Source organism: Nomascus leucogenys, chromosome 8 (genome assembly GCF_006542625.1).
Source record: "Nomascus leucogenys isolate Asia chromosome 8, Asia_NLE_v1, whole genome shotgun sequence".
NCBI lineage: Eukaryota > Metazoa > Chordata > Mammalia > Primates > Hylobatidae > Nomascus > Nomascus leucogenys.
Genome location: NC_044388.1, coordinates 8427761 through 8449975, shown reverse-complemented (window position 1 = coordinate 8449975; position 22215 = coordinate 8427761). Strand labels below are relative to the sequence as shown.

Genomic DNA, 22215 nt, shown 5'->3' with positions numbered 1-22215 from the left:
GAACTCATAGAGCTATAAGGAACTCCTGTTCTCACATCCACTAGGATCGTTATAATTAAAAAACGGGAAAAAAATAAGTTTTAGTGACGACATGGAAAAACTGGAGCATCTGCACATTGCTGGTGGGACTGTAAAATGGTGCAGCTGCTGTGGAAAATGGTTTGGCAGTTCCTCAAAAAGCAACATATAATTAACACATGACCCAACAATTCTAAGCATTCCAACCTCCGCAGATTGGAAACAGGTACTCAAACAAATATTGATACACAAATGATCACAGCACCACTATTCAAACAGCCAAAAAGTACAATCCAATCCAAATGTTCATAAATGAACAAATGGATAAACAAACGGTGGCGTATCTATACAATGGAATATTATTCAGTCATAAAGATGAATAAGCACTGACACATGCTACAATGTGTATGAACTTCAAAAGCATGCTAAATGAAAGAAGCCTGATACAAAAGGCCATATATCATATGATTCCATTTATATGAAACATCTAAAATAGGTAAATCCATGAAGACAGAAAATAGATTGGGGGTTGCCAGGAGTATGTGATGGCTTTTCCAATCTAAAGTAATTCAGACAGCCTCCTAGTTTTTTAGACAAAAGTTTACTGGAACATAGTCATCCATTCACTTCCTGTCTATGGCTGCTTTTGCGCTACATGGTAAAGTTGAGTAGTTGTGACAGACATTGTAAAGTCTACAAAGCCTAAAATATTTATTATTTGCCCTTTACAGAAGAAGTTTGCTGACCTTTCATCTAAATATATAATCATTCTTCATTTAAGGAATATTTTCTTATCTCCTTTCCATTTTCTCTTTCTAGAACTCCTATTAGATAGATACTAAAATTCTGACTATATTATTTTCATCTCTTTGTGCTTTTGTACTGCTTACTGAAGGAATTCCTAAGGTTGATCATTTAGCTCACTGATTCAATTTTTAGTATGCCCATATTACTACTCAGTCCATCTACCGAGCTCACTTTACCAATCACACTTTAAAAGTTTTATGTTTATACAAATATATGTCATAAAAATAGTATATAATATAGACTATATAAAATAGCATATAATATAGTATATAATTATATAACACATTATGTATTTTTTCCATATCAGCCTATACTTTAATAATGTTGTCTATGGCAAAGTTGGTCTGAAAAAAGTCATGTCACCTTAGCTAGAAACAAAAGTTTTCCAACAAATTTTTGAAACACACCATTTTCTAAAAATTTATTAGAATTTTTTTCTACCACTTTCACTTAAAAGTCATTTAGCCAGTAATCTTGATATCAACAGCTGACCAGGACATTTCAAGAAATCTTTATAATTATGGGCCAGTATTTCTCATGAAAGTAGATGCAAAAATCTTAAAACAAATTTAAACAGATAAAATCCAATTATGTATAAAAGGATAATATATCATAAATAAATGGGATTTATTCCAGAAATTTAGGGGTAGATTAATATTGGAAATTCAGTCAATGTAATTCATCAGATTAACAGGATAAAAATAATATAATCAGTTTGACAGCTGTGGAAAGAACATTTTACAAATCAGCACCAACTAATGATAAAAACCAGAAGGAAATTTCCTTAATCTGATAAAGAACAGTAATTAAAAACAAGCTACAGTGATAATTTTATTTAAAGATAAATTACTTAGTTTTCCCCTGAAATTGAGAATGACACAATAAGCCAGTAAGAAAACTATAAAGTAATGAAAAAAACATAATCTACCCAATTTTAAAAAGGGCAAAAGACTTGAACAGGCATTTCACAAAAGAGTATGCTATTCAAATGGCCAACAAACATGAAAGGATGTTCAATTTTATTAGTCATCAGGGAAATGCAAATTAAAGCAAAATGAGATACTACTACTATACCAAAATGGCTAAAATGAAAAAGCAATAGTAAGCACTTATGAAAACAGAAATCAACAGAAGTTCTTATAAACTGCTGGTAGAGTGTAAATTGATACAGTTTGCAAACCTTTTTGGTAGTATCTGTTAAAGTTGAATGTAGGCATATGCTATGAAGCAGTAATTCTACTCTTAGATATATACCCAAAAGGAATGCATATATATACGATCACCAAAAGCCCCAAATGAGAAACAACTCAAATATCCATCCAGTGTAGAATGGAAAAATTGTGCTGTATTCATACAATAGTATCATTAGTGAAAATGAACCAACTATGATTACATGTAACAATATGGATATTAGAATCACAATACTGACCAAACGAAATCAGGCTCAAGAAGAATACACTCTGTGTGAATGAACTTATACTGCATAAAGTTCAAAAATAGAAAACACAAATGTATGTGGTTACAAGTCAAAATAGTTATCCTCATCACTGGGGGTGGGGAGGGAGCAGCAGATGGTAATGGATAAAAGGGTGTACAAGGGACTTCCTTGGATTATGATAATATTCCTGTTACTGTTTTTTGACTTGTATTCTTGTTCCACATGTGAAAATTCATCAAGTAATATAGTTATGATTTCACTTATGAATAATACACTTATAATTTGTAGGTATTTTTTGCTCCATATGTATATAGCCATACTTTGGGAGACATTTCAGGTTCAGTTCCAGACCACCATAATAAATTGAGTCACATGAATTTTTTTGTTTCCCAGTACATACCAAAGTTGTGTTTACACTGAGTCTATTAAGTGTATAATAGCATTATGTCTAAAAAAAATGTATATATCTACTATGGTTTGGATATAGTTTGTTTGGCTCCACCAAGTCTCATGTTGAAATCCAATCCCCAGTGTTGGAGATGGAGCCTGGTGGGAGATGTCTGGGTCATGGGGTGGATCCCTCATAAATGGCTTGCTGCTGTCTTCCTTGTAATGAGGAGGATATGGGGGTTTATCACTCTACTAGTTCCCATGAGAACTGTTAAAAAGAACCTGGCACCTCCCTCCCTACCCCTCTCTTGCTTCTTTTCTTGCCATGTGATCTGTACACGCCTGTTCCTCTTTGTCTTCTGCTATGAGTGGAAGCTTCCTAAGGCCCTCACCAGAAGCATATGCTGAGGCCATACTTCTTGTGCAGTCTGCAGAACTTTGAGCCAAACATACCTCTTTTCTTTATAAATTACCCAGCCTCAGACTGGGCTAAGACAATAGTTTCATTTTCAAATACAGTTGACGCTTGAAAAACACAGGTTTGAACGACATAGGTCCACTTACATGCAGATTTTCTTCCGTATCTAACACCTCCAAGACAGCAGATGAACCCCTCCTCTGCCTACTCAACATGAAGACGAGGATGAAAACTGTTATGATCAACTACTACCACTTAATTAATAGTAAATATATTTTCTCTTCCTTATGATTTTCTTAATAACATTTTCCTCTCTTTTACTTTATCGTAAGAACACACTATATAACACATATACAAAATATGCGTTATCAACTACTTATGTTATTGGCAAGGCTTCTGATGAACAGTAGGCTTTTAGTAGTTAAGTTTTTGGGAGTCAAAAGTTGTATGTGCATTTTTTTTTACTGTATTGGGGGTCAGCACCCCTACCTCCCACACTGTTCAAAGATCAACTGTACTTTATTGCTCAGAAATGCTAACAGTAGGCTACTAGTAGTTAACTTTTTGCTGGTGGAGGGTCTCGCCTTGATATTGATGGCTGTTGATTAGTCAGGGCAGTGGCCGATGAAGGTTGGGATGGCTGAGGCGATTTTTGAAAATAAGACAATAATAAAGTTTGCTGGATCAGTTGACTCTTCATGAAAGATTTCTCTGCAGAAGAGAAGTTCTTTCCAACTTGGACTCAATGCTCTCAAAGTCTGCCATTGCTTTTCAACTAAATTTATGTAATATCCTAAATCCTTTGCTGTCATTTCAACAATGTTCACAGCATCTTCACTGTGAGTAGATTTCATCTCAAGAAACCACTTTCTTTGTTCATCTATAAGAAGCTACTCTTGGCCGGGTGCGTTGGCTCATGCCTATAATCTAAGCACTTTGGCACGTTGGGAGGCCAAGGCAGGCGGACACTTGAGAGCATGAGTTTGAGACCAACCTGGCCAAAATGGCAAAACTCTGTCTCTAATAAATATAAAAAAATTAGCTGCATATGGTGGCACTTGCCCGAATCCCAGCTACTCAGGAGGCTGAGGCACGAGAATCGCTTGAACCCAAGAGGTGGAGGTTGCAGTGAGTTGAGATCGCACCACTGCACTCTGGCTTGGGTGACAGAGCGAGACTCTGTCTCAAAACAAAACAAAACAAAGAAGCAATTCCTCATCCATTCAAGTTTTATGAGAAAGCAGCAATTCAGTTCCATCTTAAGGCTCCACTTCTAATATTTTTTGCTATTTCCACCACATCTGCAGTTACTTCCTCCACTGAAGTTTTGAACCTCTCAAAGTCATATAGGAGGGTCGGAATCAACTTCTTTCAAATTCCTGCTAATGTTGATAGATACTTTGAAATCCCATGAATCATGAATGTTCTTAATGGCATCTATAATGGTGAATCCTTTCCAGAACGTTTTCAATTTACCTTGCTCAGATCCATCAGAGCAATCACTCAGAGTCTCGCTCTGTCACCCAGGCTGGAGTGCAGTGGTGTGATCTTGGCTCACTGCAACCTTCGCCTCCCAGGTTCAAGCAATTCCACTGCCTCAGCCTCCCAAGTAGCTGGGATTACAGGTGTCTACCACCATGCCCAGCTAATTTTTGTATTTTTAGTAGAGACAGTGTTTCATTATGTTGGCCAGGTTGGCCTCGAACTCCTGACCCCAGGTGATCCGCCCACCTCAGCCTCCCAAAGTGCTGGAATTACAGGCATGTGCCACTGTGCCCGGCCAAAATGTATTTCTTAACTACTAAAATTTGAAAGTTCAAATTACTCCTTGATCCATGGGCTGCAGAATGGATGTTGTGTTTGCATCTGTGAAAACATTATCTCCTTGACATCTCCGTCAGAGCTCTCAGTTGATCAGGTGCACTGTCAATGAGCAGTAATATTTGGAAAGGATCTTTACTATGACCAGTAGGTCCCAACAGTGGACTTAACATATTCAGTAAACCACACTGTTAACCGATGTGCTGTCATTCAGACTTTGCTGTTCCATTTATAGAGCACAGGCATAGATTTAGCAGAATTCTTAAGGGCCCCACGATTTTCAGAATGGTCAATGAGCACCAGGTTCAACTTAACCAGTTGCACTTTTCCCTAACAAGAGAGTTAGCCTGATTTTTGAAGCTCTGAAGCCAGGCATTGGCTTCTCCTCTGCACCTATGGAAGTCCAGGATGGCATCTTATTCCAATAGAAGGCTGTTTCGTCCTTGTTTGTTGTTTAGTGTAGCCATCTTCATCAATGATCTTAGCTAGATCTGGATGACTCACTACAGCTTCTACATTAGCATTTGTTGCTTCAGCTCACACTTTATATTATGGAGATGGCTTCTTTCCTTAAACTTCATGAACCAACGTCTGCTCACTTCAAACTTCTTCTGCAGCTTCCTCACCTCTCTCAGCCTTGGTAGAATTGAAGAAAGGTAGGGCCTTACTGTGGATTAACCTTTGGCTTAAGGGAATGCTGTGACTAGTCTCGTCTTCTATCCAGACCACTAAAACTTTCTCCATATTAGCAATAAGGTTGTTTAATTTGCTTATCATTGGTATATTCACTGGGGTAGCACTTTTGATTTCCTTCAAGAATTTTTCTTTTGTATTCACAACTGTTTGGTGCAAGAAGCCTAGCCTTTGGCGTATATCAGCTTTTGACATGCCTTCTTCACTAAGCTTAATCATTTCCAGCGTTTGATTAAAACCTAGAAACATGTGATTCTTCCTTTCACTTGACTACTGAAGAGGGCTATTAACTGGCCTAATTTCAATATTGCTATGTCTCACAGAATAGGGAAAGAGAAAGAGACTAGGGGACCATTGGTTGGTAGAACAGTCAGCACACACGCAACATTTATTGATTAATTCACCATCTCAAATGCGCATGGTTGATGGTGCCCAAAAACAATTACAACAGTAACATTAAAAATCACTGATCATAGATGACCATGACAGATATAAAAATAACAATAATAAAGTTTGAAATACTGTGAGAATTACCAAAATGTGACACACAGGCATGAAGTGAGCACATACTGTTGGAAAAAATGGCACTGATAGAGTTGCGACATGGTTGTCACAAGCCTCTAATTTGTAAAAAATGCAACTATCTGTGAAGCACAATAAAGAGAAGCACAATAAAACAAGGTACGGCTGTATTTCAATGTTTCCATTAAAATAAAATCCCCCAAATAGTTAGTTAGCTCAAAACTTTTAAATTCCCAAGTGGTTGGAAGATTTTCGTCCATTTACTTTTTCTTTTACTATATACTTTTACTGCTTTGGGGTCAGTGTTGTTGTCTGTCTGAAAATTTCTTAGCCAGACTTGGTGGCTCACCCTTGTAATTCCAAGTACTCCAGAGGCTAAGGCAGGAGTATCACTTGAGGCTAGGTGTTCGAGACTAGCCTGAGCAACACAGTGATACCCCATCTCTACAAAAAATTAAAATAGTAGCCTGGCATGGTGGTGTGCACCTATAGTCCCAGCTATTGCAGAGGCAGAGGCAGGAAGATTGCTCGAGCTCAGGAGCTCCAGGTTGTGGTGAAGTATAATATGAATGTGCCACTGCACTCCACCCTGAGCGACATAGTAAGACGCCATCTCACTAAAAAAAAAAAAAAAAATATATATATATATATATATATAGAGAGAGAGAGAGAGAGAGATGAATGAAATAAAATTTATTGTATTTTCTTACTATCCTGCATGAAAGGGTTTTTAATATATGGTGCATAATCTGATCTATAACTTTTACAACAATGAATTATATTATTTTGATCCTATTTTTGCATAGTTGTTTTTTGATTACTAGATCTGTCAGGAGCCGGGCATGGTGGCTCATGCCTATAATCCCAGCACTTTGGGAGGCTGAGGCGGGAGGATCACTTGAGCCCAGGAGTTTGAGACCAGCCTAGGCAATATAGTGAGATCTCGCCTCTATTAATAAAAAAAAGAAAAAAAGATCTGTCAGGGATAGAATGGTCAGACTCCCAAACTTATAGTGATCCTTAATTTGCTTCAGTTTTTCCTGCAGTTTGCAAGACACAATTGACTGTAAGACATATCATTATTTGATGTACCACTGAACAAGAAAAAGAATCCTCCAATTAAACTTTGACACTGCAAAATACATTATAAATTCATAAATGACAAAAAGTAAAAAAATGTGTTTTAGAATCCACCAAATACAACTGTATGTTAATTATGTTCTTCAGTGTATACAGGTTTTTTTTTTTTATCTTTTCCCTTTTTAGTGTATACATGTTTATGTTTGTTTTATCTACAGTGTGAAGTAAACTTTTTGTAAATAATTATCTTTTCTCCTATTTATTCTTTTGGCCTTCAGTGAAGCTTTGTCTGATTTTTAACACTGCAATCCTCATTTTCTTTTCATCTGTATTTCACAGGTATATATTTGATAATGTGTAATTTAAAGAGACTAAATCAAACCAAATGTTTATTCAAAAATTTTTGGAATATAGGCCGGGCGCGGTGGCTCATGCTTGTAATCCCAGCACTTTGGGAGGCCGAGGCGGGCGGATCACGAGGTCAGGAGATCGAGACCACGGTGAAACCCCGTCTCTACTAAAAATACAAAAAATTAGCCAGGCGTGGTGGCGGGCGCCTGTAGTCCCAGCTACTTGGAGAGGCTGAGGCAGGAGAATGGTGTGAACCCGGGAGGTGGAGCTTGCAGCGAGCCAAGATCGCGCCACTGCACTCCAGCCTGGGTGAGAGAGCGAGACTCCGTCTCAAAAAAAAAAAAAAAAAAAAAAAAAAAAAAATTTTTTTTGGAATATAAATATAAAACTATACTTTCTAAAAACTGTGGATGGTGAGGGGTTACTGTGCTTTAGACTTTACTAACTGGCTATAGGTGTACTTCTTGTAGTTGGTCAACAGTTGAATGATGATCTTGGTGATGTAACCTAAGTGCTTTTGTATTTTAATAAAAGAACTATATAGCCTCTTAAATTTATTGACACAATTCTTAGTTTGGTCATTTCTGTCATCTTATTTTAATTCTACTTTTTGGCTTCCTAAATGATGTTTTTTTTGCCTTTCTATATTCTAGTCATCTTTCATTCATTTGATTTTTTTCATCAGTCATTTGCAAGTCAGAAATCTTGAGTTCCAATTTCTATTAATGGTTATTTTAAAATTAAATTTAAAAAATATTCATACTTCTTGGCTGGGTGCAGTGGCTCATGCCTGTAATCCCAGCAATTTGGAAAGCTGAGGCAGGTGGATCACTTGAAGTCAGGAGTTCAAGACCGGCCTGGCTAACACGACGAAATTCCGTCTCTACTAAAAATACAAAAAAATACAAAAATTAGCCAGGCATAATGGCCCACACCTGTAGTCCCAGCTACTCGGAAGGCTGAGGTGGGATAATAGCTTGAACTCAGGAGGCAGAGATTGCAGTAAGCTGAGATGACGTCACTGTACTCCAGCCCAGGTGATAAGAGTGAGAGCCTGTCTCAGGAAAAAAAAAAAAAAGAATTCGTACTTCTCTAATTTTCTAAATTATAAATGAAGTTATCTTAACTTTCTCCTATGTAAAGAGTGTTAGCACTAAAAAATTAATTCTATATTTTAATAGTTCCAGTGTTTATCACTAGTCATTTAATAACTACATTTTTTTTTGTTAGCAGGGAGACGAAGTCTTGCTCTGTTGCCCAGGCTGGAATGCAGTGGCACAATCTTGGCTCACTGCAACCTCCACCTCCTGGTTCCAGCAATCCTCCTGCCTCAGCCTCCTGGGTAGCTAGGACTACAGGCGCACACTACCATACCCGGCTACGTTTTTTTTTTTTTTTTTTTTTTTTTTTTTGAGATGGAGTCTCACTCTTTCGCCCAGGCTGGAGTGCAGTGGTGCATTCTTGGCTCACTGCAACCTCCCCCTCCCAGGTTCAAAAAATTCTCCTGTCTCAGCCTCCCGAGTAGCTGGGATTACAGGTGCCCACCACCATGCCTGGCTAATTTTTGTATTTTTAGTAGAGACGGGGTTTTGCCATGTTGGCCAGGCTGGTCTTGAACTCCTGACCTCAGGAGATCCACCCGCCTTGGCCTCCTAAAGTGCTGGGATTAAAGGTGTGAGCCACCGTGTCCAGCCAATAACCACATTTTTAATGTTGATCAATCTCTTGCTTGATAGAGGTGTAGGGTGTTGGAGCTGTTCTCCAAATTATCCTCTGTGTGCATCACTTTCTCCATGATGTCCCATAAAGTACTTCCTTGCCCCCTTTTCCAGGTCTTCTTCCATTCCTAAACCTTTTCACTCCATTTTATCCTCAATTTCTCCCTCCTTATCTGAAGGTTCCACCACTTCCGTATCAAATAGTAGTTGTTTGTTTTCATACCATGCACCCTCAGGGGTAGGAGAGTGTTTTGGTGTTCTCCTTACAGCCCACTGAGACCTCAAAATCTCTAGTAGTAAACTACCCTCCACTTCCCATTCTATTCTTACGTCAATGTCTACATGTATGATCTACCCATCACCGTAACTCATTTTCATAACCTCTTTATCTCCAATAACCTCCTTCATTTCACCTAAGCCAGCAATTTCTATGGCTATGACTTGGTTTTTGACATTATCCATAACCACTGAACCTCTGAAATCACTAACACAAACATCTTACTGTCTTATAACTTCCTCTTCATCCAACTTGCATGTTCAACTACTTTGTTCAATTTTATCTGGGATTTCCAAACCACTGAACTTTCTATCTTCTCCCAGACTTTTTTTTTTTTTGAGACAGTCTTGCTCTGTTGCCCAGGCTGGAGTGCAGTGGTGTGATCTTGGCTCACTGCAACCTCTGCCTCCCAGGTTCAAGTGATTCTCCAGCCTCAGCTTCCGGAGTAGTTGGGACTACAGGCAGGCGCTGCCATGCCTAGCTAATTTTTGTATTTTTAGAAGAGATGGGGTTTCGCCATGTTGGGCAGGCTGGTCCTGAACTCCTGACCTCAAGAGATCTGCCCATCTTGGCCTCCCAAAGTGCTGGGATTATAGGCATGAGCCACCGCGCCCGGCCTCCCAGACTATTACTACTATTACTGTCTACTACTTTCTTCACTTCTCCCTCCATCCCACTTAGATTTCACCATCCACCACTTCAGTAATATTCTTGCCAGTATTCTAAACTTCCTTGCCTCTGTCTCTTCATTGTGCTCATGTGGCAAAATCCAGTGCTGAGTAAATCCAGCCATTTGTTTTTTTCTAAGGCTGTGACTGGTGAACTCACTTCTATCCCAAAACACAGGGTAGAATGTTTCATTATAAATTATGACTCCAACTTCAAAAAGGATCCTCAATACTGCTTACCATTCTACCACATTTTCCTGATAAACTGACAGTCTTCTATTTCCCTGAATAACTATTTTCAAACCTCCTTCACTCTACTCCAACTTATGACCAATCTTCCTTTTCCTCCAGCCATCCTCAATAGCTAAACTCATCAGCATCTACTTTACAAGGAAAATATAATCAAATGAGAGCTCCTCAGCTTTCCCAATGCCAAACACACAAACCAACTTATATGTGCTTCCCATACTGTTAAAACAGAGGAGCTATCTCATATCCTATTTAAGAATCCATCTCCTTCCATTTTAGAATTTATTGTTTTCTCTCTGCTCCTTCTCATTGTTTTTACACACAATTAAAACTCTCTGACTAAACCAAAAACCAGCTCTACTCAATCCTATATCCTTCTTTAGCTATCTCTTACTGGTGATTTTCATCAGAAAAAAAATTTGTTACACAGTTATACAGAAATTTATTAGGTACATCATATGTGCTTAGAGGGTTTCTCAAAATAAAACGACATGATTTGGTACTTATGGAAATATTTCATGTATATGTTTATAGGAAAAGAATATACTCAACTTAGTAGAACATATCTTAGTTAAGATACATGGAGATATAAGTTAATAGATTCTACATTCTTGCTGCAAAAGTCATAGAGCTAAGAATGGTCTGCATAAGGATCACTCCTATTGTTAGAGCCATGGAATCCTCACCTCATGTTACTAACGTTCTAATGTGCAAAAATCACAAATAATTTGGAAACCCTCAGGGGCAGAGCAACAGTGATCTTGTGAATTTCACCTTGGAAGACAGAAGAGCTAGGGAGGCATGAAAGGAAGGGACAAAAAGTGAGATGGTATCGGGGGGAATATGGTAGCAAAGAAAAGCAGTCTAAGAAAATGGTGACCAGAATAAAATAAACCTAAGTGCTCACGAATCCACATAGCCTTGTCTACTCAACCTGGGTGACAAGGTTAAACAAGACAGCCTGAACTGCTAGGCACTAGAAACTATTCTCTAGTGAACCAGTATACATTGTTATCATCTCCAGCAGTCTTCTGCATTGATAGTTCCCTCTGTCCTTTGCTGCCCTCATATTAGTTCAAGCTCATTCAGAATGGGAACAATAGATAAGAGGTCAAGATCTCTTGGTCTCTCTCTCACAGCTAAACTTTTTGAACAAGTTGTCAATCTCTACTGTGTCTCCACTTCTGCAACTCTCAATCATTCCTTTACCCACTCTAGTTTGGCTTTCAGCTCCATGGCTCAATCAATATAGCTCTTGCTAAATCTCTTCAAAATATATGGTGTGGTTTATTACCTTATTCTTGAAATAATCTTTTCCTTTGGTTTACATGATATAACCCTCTTCTTGCTGTTCTCCTACTTTTGAGGTTGCCACTTTCTTTTTTCTTTGTTGCCAATCTTCCTCAATACACACTGCTTTTCCTCCTGCCATAGGGCTTTTCATGTAAGTCTTCCCTCATCATGAAACACTTCCTTTTAATTCCTTGCCTAACTCCCAGTCAGCATTCAGATATCAATTTAATCAACACTTCCTTGGGAAACTGTCCCTGACTACGACAAATTCCTCCCTAGCTAAGTCAAATGGTCTCAGAGCACTACTCCTTCAAGTGCAATTACCATAGTTGTCCCCCATCCAGCAGTTGTAAATATCATGAGTGTAGGAACTGTGTGTTTTTATTATTATTCATTATGTGTTTTTATTCATTACAATGCATACTACTGTATCTATTATAGCAGGTATCAATACACTGATATTCACATATCAATGTTACATATATAAACAAATGACTAAACACTTTACCCGAAGTACTTTGAATGATTTTTTTTTCCAATTAAAGGAGTCTTGACTAAAATATTATCTGTTCATTCAAACAAACAATTACTGAGTGCCTAGGCACTAACCAATAAATTGGAATAAAGAAGTAACAAAAACAGATATGCTCTCTAGTCTTATGGTGCATACTATCTAAAGAAAGAGTTATTAATAATACAAATAAGTTTATTATTATGGTTTTATTTATATGCTACAAAAGACAATTTAGAATGATATAAACTATGATGGGGTATCTAATTTACACTGTTGGGAGGCAAAAATATGTTCTACCTCTCGAGAGCTATGTTTATCTCCTTTGGTGTTGGATGGTTTTTCATGGTCTTTGAACGTTTTCCCAGTTTATTCATCTTTGAATAAGGATGTTGTGGCCTGGTATTAGCCCCAAAATTAGAAGGAGTATCCCTGAATTCTCCAAAAGCTTATCCATGGATAGGAAGGCTGATGGTATACATTTAAAACATTTCATGTGCCAATGCCAGCCTCTCGTATTCTGCTTTTGTTTTGGGAATTCTTGTGTTTGGATGGCAAATGAGAGGTGCTGCTGGGGTGGGATCATGGGACACAAAACACTCTGGTGATCCTGAAAACCAGCATTCCCAGGTGGGTTAGCGTTTCAGTTTGGCTGCATTCTAAGCCCTGGGGAATATGGCTTGGGTGGAAGAGAGTAAAGGGAATGGGGAACGGGAGAAGATGAGGAACAAAAGAGGATTTTTCTTCCAATTTTCATGACTTACATGTGGCCAAAAAATTCAATGGCCTTATACAGTTAGTGAAAATAGCTCTCAAAATCAGTCAAGTATCAAGTGTTATTCCTAATATTACATGAATTTGTCATTTTTTTTCTATACTTCATTAGGTATTTCAGTGACAAACTAGGCAAGGCTGTAACTACTGCTAATCAGATATCATTTTAAACTAGAACTCATTACTTTCGAACACAGGATGAAGATGTAATTAGTATTCAGAGTAACTGCTATGTTAAATGGAAAATAAGTTAGAGAATGAGTACATTAAAATAGATTTTAGTTCTATGATATTAAATACTTTTAACGACACTCACTGTTCTGAAATTCCTTGTACTTCTTTTGCCCAGTTAGATTGTTCTTTATCTCCAAGATGAACCACTTTAGATGGTGGGGCAGTTCTTCCTGAATAAAGCTTCTGTGTTCCTGGAGGTTCTTCCAAGTAAAACCTTAAAGGTAAAAATAAAAATTATATAACCAAAATGTTCTGGTTTAATATAGAGTTCTAGCAGTGTGAAGACTCAAATGGAATATTTTTTTCACATGGTATACTAGCAAAAAACCCCACAACTGTAATATAAATTACAAAACTATAATAATTACAGTTCTTTTTATAAACTAATATAAATTACAGAACAAGGGCTTGTTAATTTCATTCAAATTTTAAAAGCATGGGAAGTACAGAGGAAGAAGATGATAAGTTGGTTAATACAAATTTAGATAGAAGGAATAAGTTCCAGTGTTCTATAGCAACAGTAGGTTGACTATAATTAACAATTTACTGTATATTTGAAAATAGCCAGAAGAGACTGAAAATGTTCCCAACACAAAGAAATGATAAGTGTTTGAGGTAACAGATAATTTGAAAATTACATGTCATATACATGGATCAAAATATCACGTATTCTACAAATATATACAATTATTATGTATCAAAAAAATTTAAGGTTGGGTGTGGTGGCTCATGCCTGTAATCATAGCATTTTGGGAGGCCGAAATGTGAGGACTGCTTGAGGCCAGAAATTCAAGACCACCCTGGCAACATATTGAGACAGTGTCTCTACAAAGAAAAATAAAAAAATATGCCAGGTATGGTAACACGTATCTGTAGTCCTAGATACTCGGGAGGCTAAGATGGGAGGATCACTTGAGCCCAGGAGTTTGAGGCTGCAGTGAGATATGATTGCCACTGCACTTGGGGCAACAGAGCAAGACCTTGTCTCTCCCAATCAGTCAGTCAGTCAATAAAATTTAAAAGCATATTTTTTTCTAAGAGACTAAACATATAAAAATAAACATTTTTAAAGAGTCAAAAATACAAATTCAATATGAAGTATGCATTATCTATAGTTTTGTTTTTTTTTTAAGAGATGGGGTCTCATTCTGTCACCCAAGCTGGAGTACAGTGGAGTGATCATAGCTCACTGCAGCCTCAAACTTCTGGGCTCAAGCAATCCTCTTGCCTCAGTCTCTTGAGAAGCTAGGACTACAGGTGCACACCACTATGCCTAGCTAATGTTTTTATTTTTTGAAAAGACAGAGTCTCACTATGATGCCCAGGCTGGTCTTGAACTCCTGGCCTCAAGAGATCCTCTCACCTCGGCCTCCCAAAGTGCTGAGATTACAGGCTGAGCCACCACACCTGGCCCCTATAAAGTATTTTCACCAAAACAGTTTAACCTGAATCTAATTAAGCTACTAGCCCTAACTTCCAGCTTACAGGAAATATGTGGGAAAGAGGACAAAGTTAAATGACGCTAAAAGGAAACAACAGGGTAAATCCAGAATTCTACAAAATAACTGGCTGTCCTGAACTCTAAAAATAAAATAAAAAGAAAAAATTTTCTAAGATATAAAATCAACATAAAAAATCAATTGTATTTTTATATACTAGCAGGGGAAACAAATTTAAAACATAATACCATTCATACTCACTCCAAGAAAAATTACATACTCAGGTATAAGTCTAACAAAACATGTACCTGATCAGTATGATGAAAAAAACCAAAACACTGATGAGAGAAATCAAAGATCTAAATAAATGAAGAGATATATTGTGTTCATGGATAAGAATATTCAACATAGTTAAATCTCCCCAAATTGATCTATAGGTTTAATACAATTCCTATAAAAATCCCTCCAAGATTTTTTGGAGATATAGGAAAATTATAAAATTTATATGAAAAGGCAAAGGACCTAAAACAGCTAAAACAATTCTGGAAAAAAAAAAAAAAAGTCAAGTTGAAGGAATCACACTACCTGATGTTAAGACCATGGTAATCAAGCCAATGTGTTACTGGCATAAAAGCAGACATGGAGGAAGCACAGTCTTTTCAACAAATGATGTTGAAGCAACTGAATATTCATACACAAATATATGAAAGTAGATCCACCCCTTATACCTTATACAAAAAATAATTCAAAATGGATTACTGATTTCATATAAAATGGGGTAAACCTATAAAACTTTTCAAAGAAAATCTTCAGGACCTAGCAGAATAAGAGCTCTTAGACATGACACCAAAAGCATAAAAAAATTAATAAATTGGACTTCATCAGAAAGGTAGGGGAATTAAATTCCGATAAAAAAAAATCCTCAAGATTTCATACACAAAAGCAGATTCCAACAAAGGAAAACAACCGTACTGGCACTGACTTCTCATCAACATTACATAAAATAACATAATGGAGAGACGTATGCAGAGCTCTAAGAGAAAAGGAAAAGAAACTGGGCCTTCAAAATTCTAAACCTACATGTAAATTAAAAAAAAAAAGACATTTCGGATGTATAATAACTCAAAATCAAAAAACATAATATCTACCCATCTTCTCTGAAAAAAAATTATTTCAGAAAATTCCAGCCACATGAAAAATAAAATATAAGAAATCAAGATAAAATTTATATGAAATAGTAAAAAAATGACAAAAAATAATTTATCTAAATATTTATTGATATAAATGATTGTGAATTTCAATGAAATGTTAAGACATTTTTCTTAAAACAGAAGATATGTACCCTAAAAAATTAATGTACAATTTAAATGAAACCCAGATGGGGCAGGGAAAAGGGAAGGTTACATATGCTATTAATTCTTGTTAGAAAGAGAAATGTATTTGCTAAGTAATATAATGATAACCACTTCTAGAAAAGAATTAGGATATAGACCTTCCAAGAAATTAAAAGGGAAAAAAATAACATATGCATCTAAAATAGCTCGAGAGGTACAATAAACTGTCAATAGTGTTTGAACTTCAAGTGGTGTCATTAGATGACTTTCATTTTTGGTACAGAGTGTAAATGTTCTTAATATAATTTTGTCAGTTAAAAAAATGAACCAATAAAAGCCACCAAAGTAACAAAGCAAATATATGTTAGAAAAATTATAAATCAAATCTTACTTACTTAGTTTCTCCATCTGATACAGCCACGACTCTAGCTTCCTCAAGGTGAGGCCAATTAACAAAGACAGATTTTCCAAGCACTGATGAAGCTACATTTTCTATGGTCTTAAAGTAAAAGCAAAAAAGTTCATTCATGATCTCAGGTCTAAGAGAAAACTTTACATAGGCAAAATTTTCCAATCTCCATTTAAGTTTTTTAAATTCTAAAAGAAAAAACTTGGGGCCGGGTGCAGTGACTCACACCTGTAATCCCAGAACTTAAAGTCCAGAGGTCAAGACCAGCTTGGCAAACGTGATGAAACCCCATCTCTACTAAAATTACAAAAATCAGCCAGGTGTGGTGGCACACGCCGTAGTTCCAGCGACCCGGAGGCTGAGGCAGCAGAATCGCTTGAACTCGAGAGGCGGAGGTTGCAGTGAGGTGAGACTGCGCCACTGCACTCCAGCCTAGGCAACAGAGCAAGACTCCGTCTCAAAAATAAATAAAATAAATACATAAAATGAACAAGTTGAACTAGTTGCTTTACAAAATTCCATCTTCCATCCAGGTGTAAAACTCTATCATTCTAATTATCTTATTTTTTTATGGTAACTGAGAAAAGTAAAAAGAACAGCAGAAATATCTACAAAAGAACTATTCACTGTTTCACATCAAATAGTCAATTATTTAAAACAGTATCTAAGAAATATAATCTCATTTCAGTTTATGCCTGGTGTGATAAAAAAAGAATATTAGACTTAAAATCAGGAGACACGGGTCCAAATTTGGGTTCTACCAGTTTTTCAGCTATAGAATCTTTGGCATATCATTTAATCCTACTGAGTCTCAGCTTTCTTTTATGAGGAAAAGGAATAACATCTACCTCACAATGTTGAGGATAAAAGAAAATCATATACATGAAAGCTTTCATAAACCATAAAATGCTCTACAAATATTCTGTAGGAAATAATATCTTAAGTAAAAAATTCTAGTTTTAAGAAACTGTAGGCCAGGCGCTGTGGCTCACGCCTGTAATCCCAGCACTTTGGGAGGCCGAGGCAGGTGGATCACGAAGTCAGAAGTTCAAGACCAGCCTGGCCAAGATGGTGAAACGCGTTCTGTATTAAAATATAAAAAAAAATTAGCCAAGCGTGGTGACAGGAGCCTGTAATTCCAGCCACTCGGGAGGCTTAGGCAGGAGAATCGCTCCCGGGCAGCAGAGGATACAGTGACCCAAGATAGCGCCACTGCACTCCAGCCTGGGCGATAGAGTGAGACTCTGTCAAACAAACAAACAAACAAACAAACAAATAAATAACTTCTTGACCAAGGGCTTAATACTTGCTACCTTTACTTCCCGTCTACCCAATCTTAGCCTAGTTCTCAGAAATTGAAATTCTGCTTCCACCAATCTACTGAAATGGAATTTTCAAAGATCAACATTGATGTTCTAAAAGACAAATTCACAGATCTTATTTTTTTATTATTCTTCAGATTTACGCAGCTTACATCCTCTGCCCCATGTTTCTGTGGTACTATTTAACTTTGGAATCATTCTTCCTAACCTCTCCGTTTCTGTTGGCTCCCTCTCCACCATTTATAACTGTGGGTATTTCTTTATGCTGAGACCATGAACACTCAATGTACCTTGTCTTCAAGGAAATGAACCTCAAAGTCATCAATTCTCTGTTGACAACTTGAATATCCTTATCTCTCTCCAAGCTCTAGCTCCAGGTATTTAACTGTATATATGCAGCCTTTCTTTTTTTTTCCTTTTTTGAGATGGAGTTTCGCTCGTCACCCAGGCTGGAGTGCAGTGGCGCAATTTCGGCTCACTGCAACCTCCACCCTCTTGGGTTCAAGCAATTCTCCTGCCTCAGCCTCCCGAGTAGCTGGGATTACAGGTGCTCACCACCAAGTCTGGCTAATTTTTGTATTTTCAGTAGAGACGGGGTTTCACCATGTTGGCCAGGCTTGTCTTGAACTCCTGACCTCAGATGATATGCCCGCCTCAGCCTCCAGAAGTGCTGGGATTACAGACGTAAGCCACCATGCCCAGCCGTAAACAGCCTTTCTAAACAGGTTTTTCACCTGAATCAGAGAACACAAAATATGTCTACTTTCTCTATTCTCTCAAAGATGGTACATAACTCCCACTGTTCTAAATGCACAGAAGGTAAGTTAATTTATTGCTTACAATGAATGACTTAGGACATTAGGGCTTATACATCTTGTGGAATACTGGTTAAGAAAGGCTGGCAAGGCATTTCCAGTCAAACATCCTAGTGTCACCTTAAAATTCCATCATTATTTATCATTTCATCCCCCTAAACCATCAACTCCCCTGTTTTAACTTTTCTAGTCCAGTAAATTGCAATTTTTTTTTTTAGTTAATTAGCCTGGATATCTCGGTCACATTTACTATTAATAGTTTCTCTTTTCACCCCCTGTATTTGACCAAATAATGAAACCTATCAGTTTTATTTCATCTTGTTCATCTAGATCTATCGCTACTTCCACAGTTTATGTCTCTATCACCTGATGCTACACCCGCAAGTTTTCCCGCTTTCTTTGATTTCTCTTTTGTGCAATTTAGTTTATTATACTGCCACCAAATTAATCTTTATGAAAATACCAATTTCAAGATAATGGTCATGGGAAAATAAGTCCAAACTCCTTAGCCTGGTACTCAAGGTTCTCCATAATCTGGCCTCAATCTGATTTTTCAACCTTATCTTCTACTATTTCCAAACACAAATCCTCTGCTTCAATAAGGCTTATTTATTCCTTCTCCTCAAATATATCACATTTATTCTAAAGAAAAGACTAAGTGTTAAGAAATAGTTCAGATACACAAAAAGGTTAAAAACAATAATATATGACATTTTTGACTGAAATGACTGGCTCATGATATTTCTTTTGACTAGAATGCCTTTCCCCTCCTTTTCTTTGTCCTAACCTGTTTTTCAGCACTCAGCTCAAGCCTATTCTCAAGTCTATACTTAACTTTTGGTTTACATAGCTCATCTCCTTTTTAAAATTTCTAGAAAATTTGTATATTCATTGTGTCACAATGATACAGGTTCTTGAACTATTATCTAATTTGTATGAATGTTTCTTTGCTTTATCCTTATTTCGGCTCCAAATTTCTAGAGTTACAACATATAATACTGGTAAACATCCCAGCAGCTACAGTTTAATACATTATAGGCATCTGATAAATGAATGATAAATAAAATACTTACAAGTTCATCTGATTCTGCATCCACTAAGATTTCCAACATCATGTTTTCTCCACGACTGCTTTGCTGGAATACTTGAACACCACTTTTCTTCAAAAAAAACTTTAAAAGAATTCAAAGAACTAAATTTTAATTCTTTCTCCATAATCACTTCACACTTAATAAAGTGAAAAAATTCTGAACTAGCCACTGACTTTGTGTTTGATGTGTTTCAGAGTAGGAAATCCACAGAAATATAATGCCTTCTGGTCAATTCTGGTTATTTTGTTTTTGTTTATGTCTATACGCCAAGCATCTAATGATATTATTTTATACCTAGAAAATAAATCAAGGCATTTAATTTAAAATTAATACATTACAAACAATTAGTTTTTTAACTTTCCCTTGAATATTTTGTAAGAGTCACCCTTGCTTTTAAAGAAGAGAATGACAATTAGCTCCAGACAAAGAAAACACAAGCAGATAACCAGCCTCTCTATTGTTATTGGTCTAGACGCAATCATGCCTGTAGATTACAAAATCGAGATTTTCCCCATTAATCTAAAACAAAACTATATATATAAGTTTTAAGAGAAAATATGACACATAACACAAATCTCTATATCCTCCATGTTCCAAAACCCAGGATGGAAAATAAACATTTTATAATGCCTGTTTTATCTTTCTCTTTCCTTTAACAAAAGGAAAAGTTGTAACTGAGAGATGTTTACTTCATTTGCAACTCAATTGTCATCTGGGTAGATTATTTGCAGGGAAGATGAGAGAAGAGAAAAAAAAGGAAGATATTTTAATGAAGAGAAAAAAATGGAGCTCTTTATTTCTTATTTCCTTCTTTCCAGCTGGGTGGCTGGGGGGTATAATCATCAATGTCACAGCGTATCAAATAATGCTGGGAGCAGAGACACTGACAATGGAAACAAAAATTCACATATCCATTTGAGGGAGACAAAATGCAGGGATATACATTAGAGAGAAAAAATTCAAACACTTTTAATAGAAGAAGGAAAGAGAAACGCAGAATCTGACCAAAGTAGAGAATTATAAACACAAGTGTGAGAGATCCTTAGATCCTCTGCAAGTTAGATGTAACTCATTATCAATTGACTATAACTGTCATAAACTATTTGCTAATTCTCCAAATAGATATTCAAAGCTCCCCTCCCCCACTTCTCGCACCCTTGTGTTAGGAGGGCTCTTTTGTTGTTGAAAAATTACCAAGTAACATTACCTTGTACAACATCGTTCTATGGCAGGGAACTTTTCTGGCCATGGAGAAGGATAGATAAACTCTGTGTCTCTATCATACCAGCACATTAGGCACTCACTATGTTGGTTTCTTTTCCTCTCTTCCCTTTTGAGGGAGTGGTTACATGTCTCCATGGCTTCCAATAATCGCTTCTGAATATAAGGATTGAAGAGAAGGGTTAAAAGTATAAAAATTCCATAATCTCAACAAACAGAATAAGTCTTTTTCCTCCATATGCAGAATAACCATTTGTGCTCTTGAAAAACAAAAAAACAAAATCTTAACTAATGAAACTCTTCCATTTTATTGCATGAAAAATATGCTATTTATTGTTTCAAAGGGCCCTGGAATACTGCTACCACTGCAAAGTTCTCTGAAGCTATTACCCCAACGGTAGCCACTAAAGTGTAAATAAGCAAGGCAGCAGAAAATCAAATTTTAAGTGTGAATCTATTATAATTACTGTATCATAATTTACAGAGCATTAATCTCTTACTTTACAAATTCTGTAGTAGTACAGCAATGTCCATCTTTCCAAATTAACTTATACATTTAAAGTAATTCCAATAGGATATCAATGATTTAAAATATATATTTTTTAAAAAATAAGATACCAGTGTTAACATGGAAGAATAAATGTATGAACAGTAAAAAGTAACCAGGGACTTGTCTTACCAGATCCTATCACTTTTGATAAAGCTACTGTAATCAAAACACTAGTACTGACACGACAAGAGACCCACAGACCAGAAGAACAGAACAGAGTTCAATAATAGACCCAAATCTATGCCAAAACAGTCCTTTAGGTATTTAAATAATGATAATGTCCTAACTAGCTATCCAGCTGAAAAAAAAGCACATACACTTCTGAACTTCCTACCATATATAAAAACAAGTATCACAATAACAAAATCATAAATGTATCAGAAGAAATCTAGGTGGTATTGATAATTTAGTGTGATAAACTTTTATTTAAGGGAGACAGAAAAAAAAACGAACAGCCTTAAGGGGAAAGACATTTTTTAAGTAAAAGATAATGTATACGACAGAAGATGCCATATACAAATCAAGAGACAGATGTGATACTGGGGAAAACTATTTCTAATATACAAAGTAGCTAAAAATCAAAAGAAAAAAAGAAAGAGAAATGGGAGAGAGAATATAAACAAGTAAATTACAAAAGAGAAAATGCAAAAGGTAAACATACATAAAAGTATTTTCAATAAGACATATGGACCAATGGAACAAAATAGAAAGCCCAGAAATAAATCCATAATTTATAGCCATCTGATTTTTGACAAGGTTGCCAAGAACACAC

General features: G+C 36.5%; 1 protein-coding gene across 3 annotated transcripts in view; it reads right to left on the bottom strand.

Annotated features, from left to right (window-relative positions):
• XRN1 (5'-3' exoribonuclease 1) overlaps positions 1–22215 on the bottom strand; it is a 142939-nt gene that overhangs the window by 79325 nt on the left and 41399 nt on the right. For all 3 annotated transcript variants that reach the window (XM_012508602.2, XM_030816710.1, XM_030816711.1), the window contains exons 16-20: positions 20880–21049; positions 19846–19966; positions 19655–19753; positions 16431–16534; positions 13345–13476 (exon numbers count right to left, since the gene is read on the bottom strand). In XM_012508602.2, coding sequence (XP_012364056.1) covers positions 13345–13476; positions 16431–16534; positions 19655–19753; positions 19846–19966; positions 20880–21049 — 626 coding nt within the window. The remainder of the gene's footprint in view (positions 1–13344; positions 13477–16430; positions 16535–19654; positions 19754–19845; positions 19967–20879; positions 21050–22215) is intronic.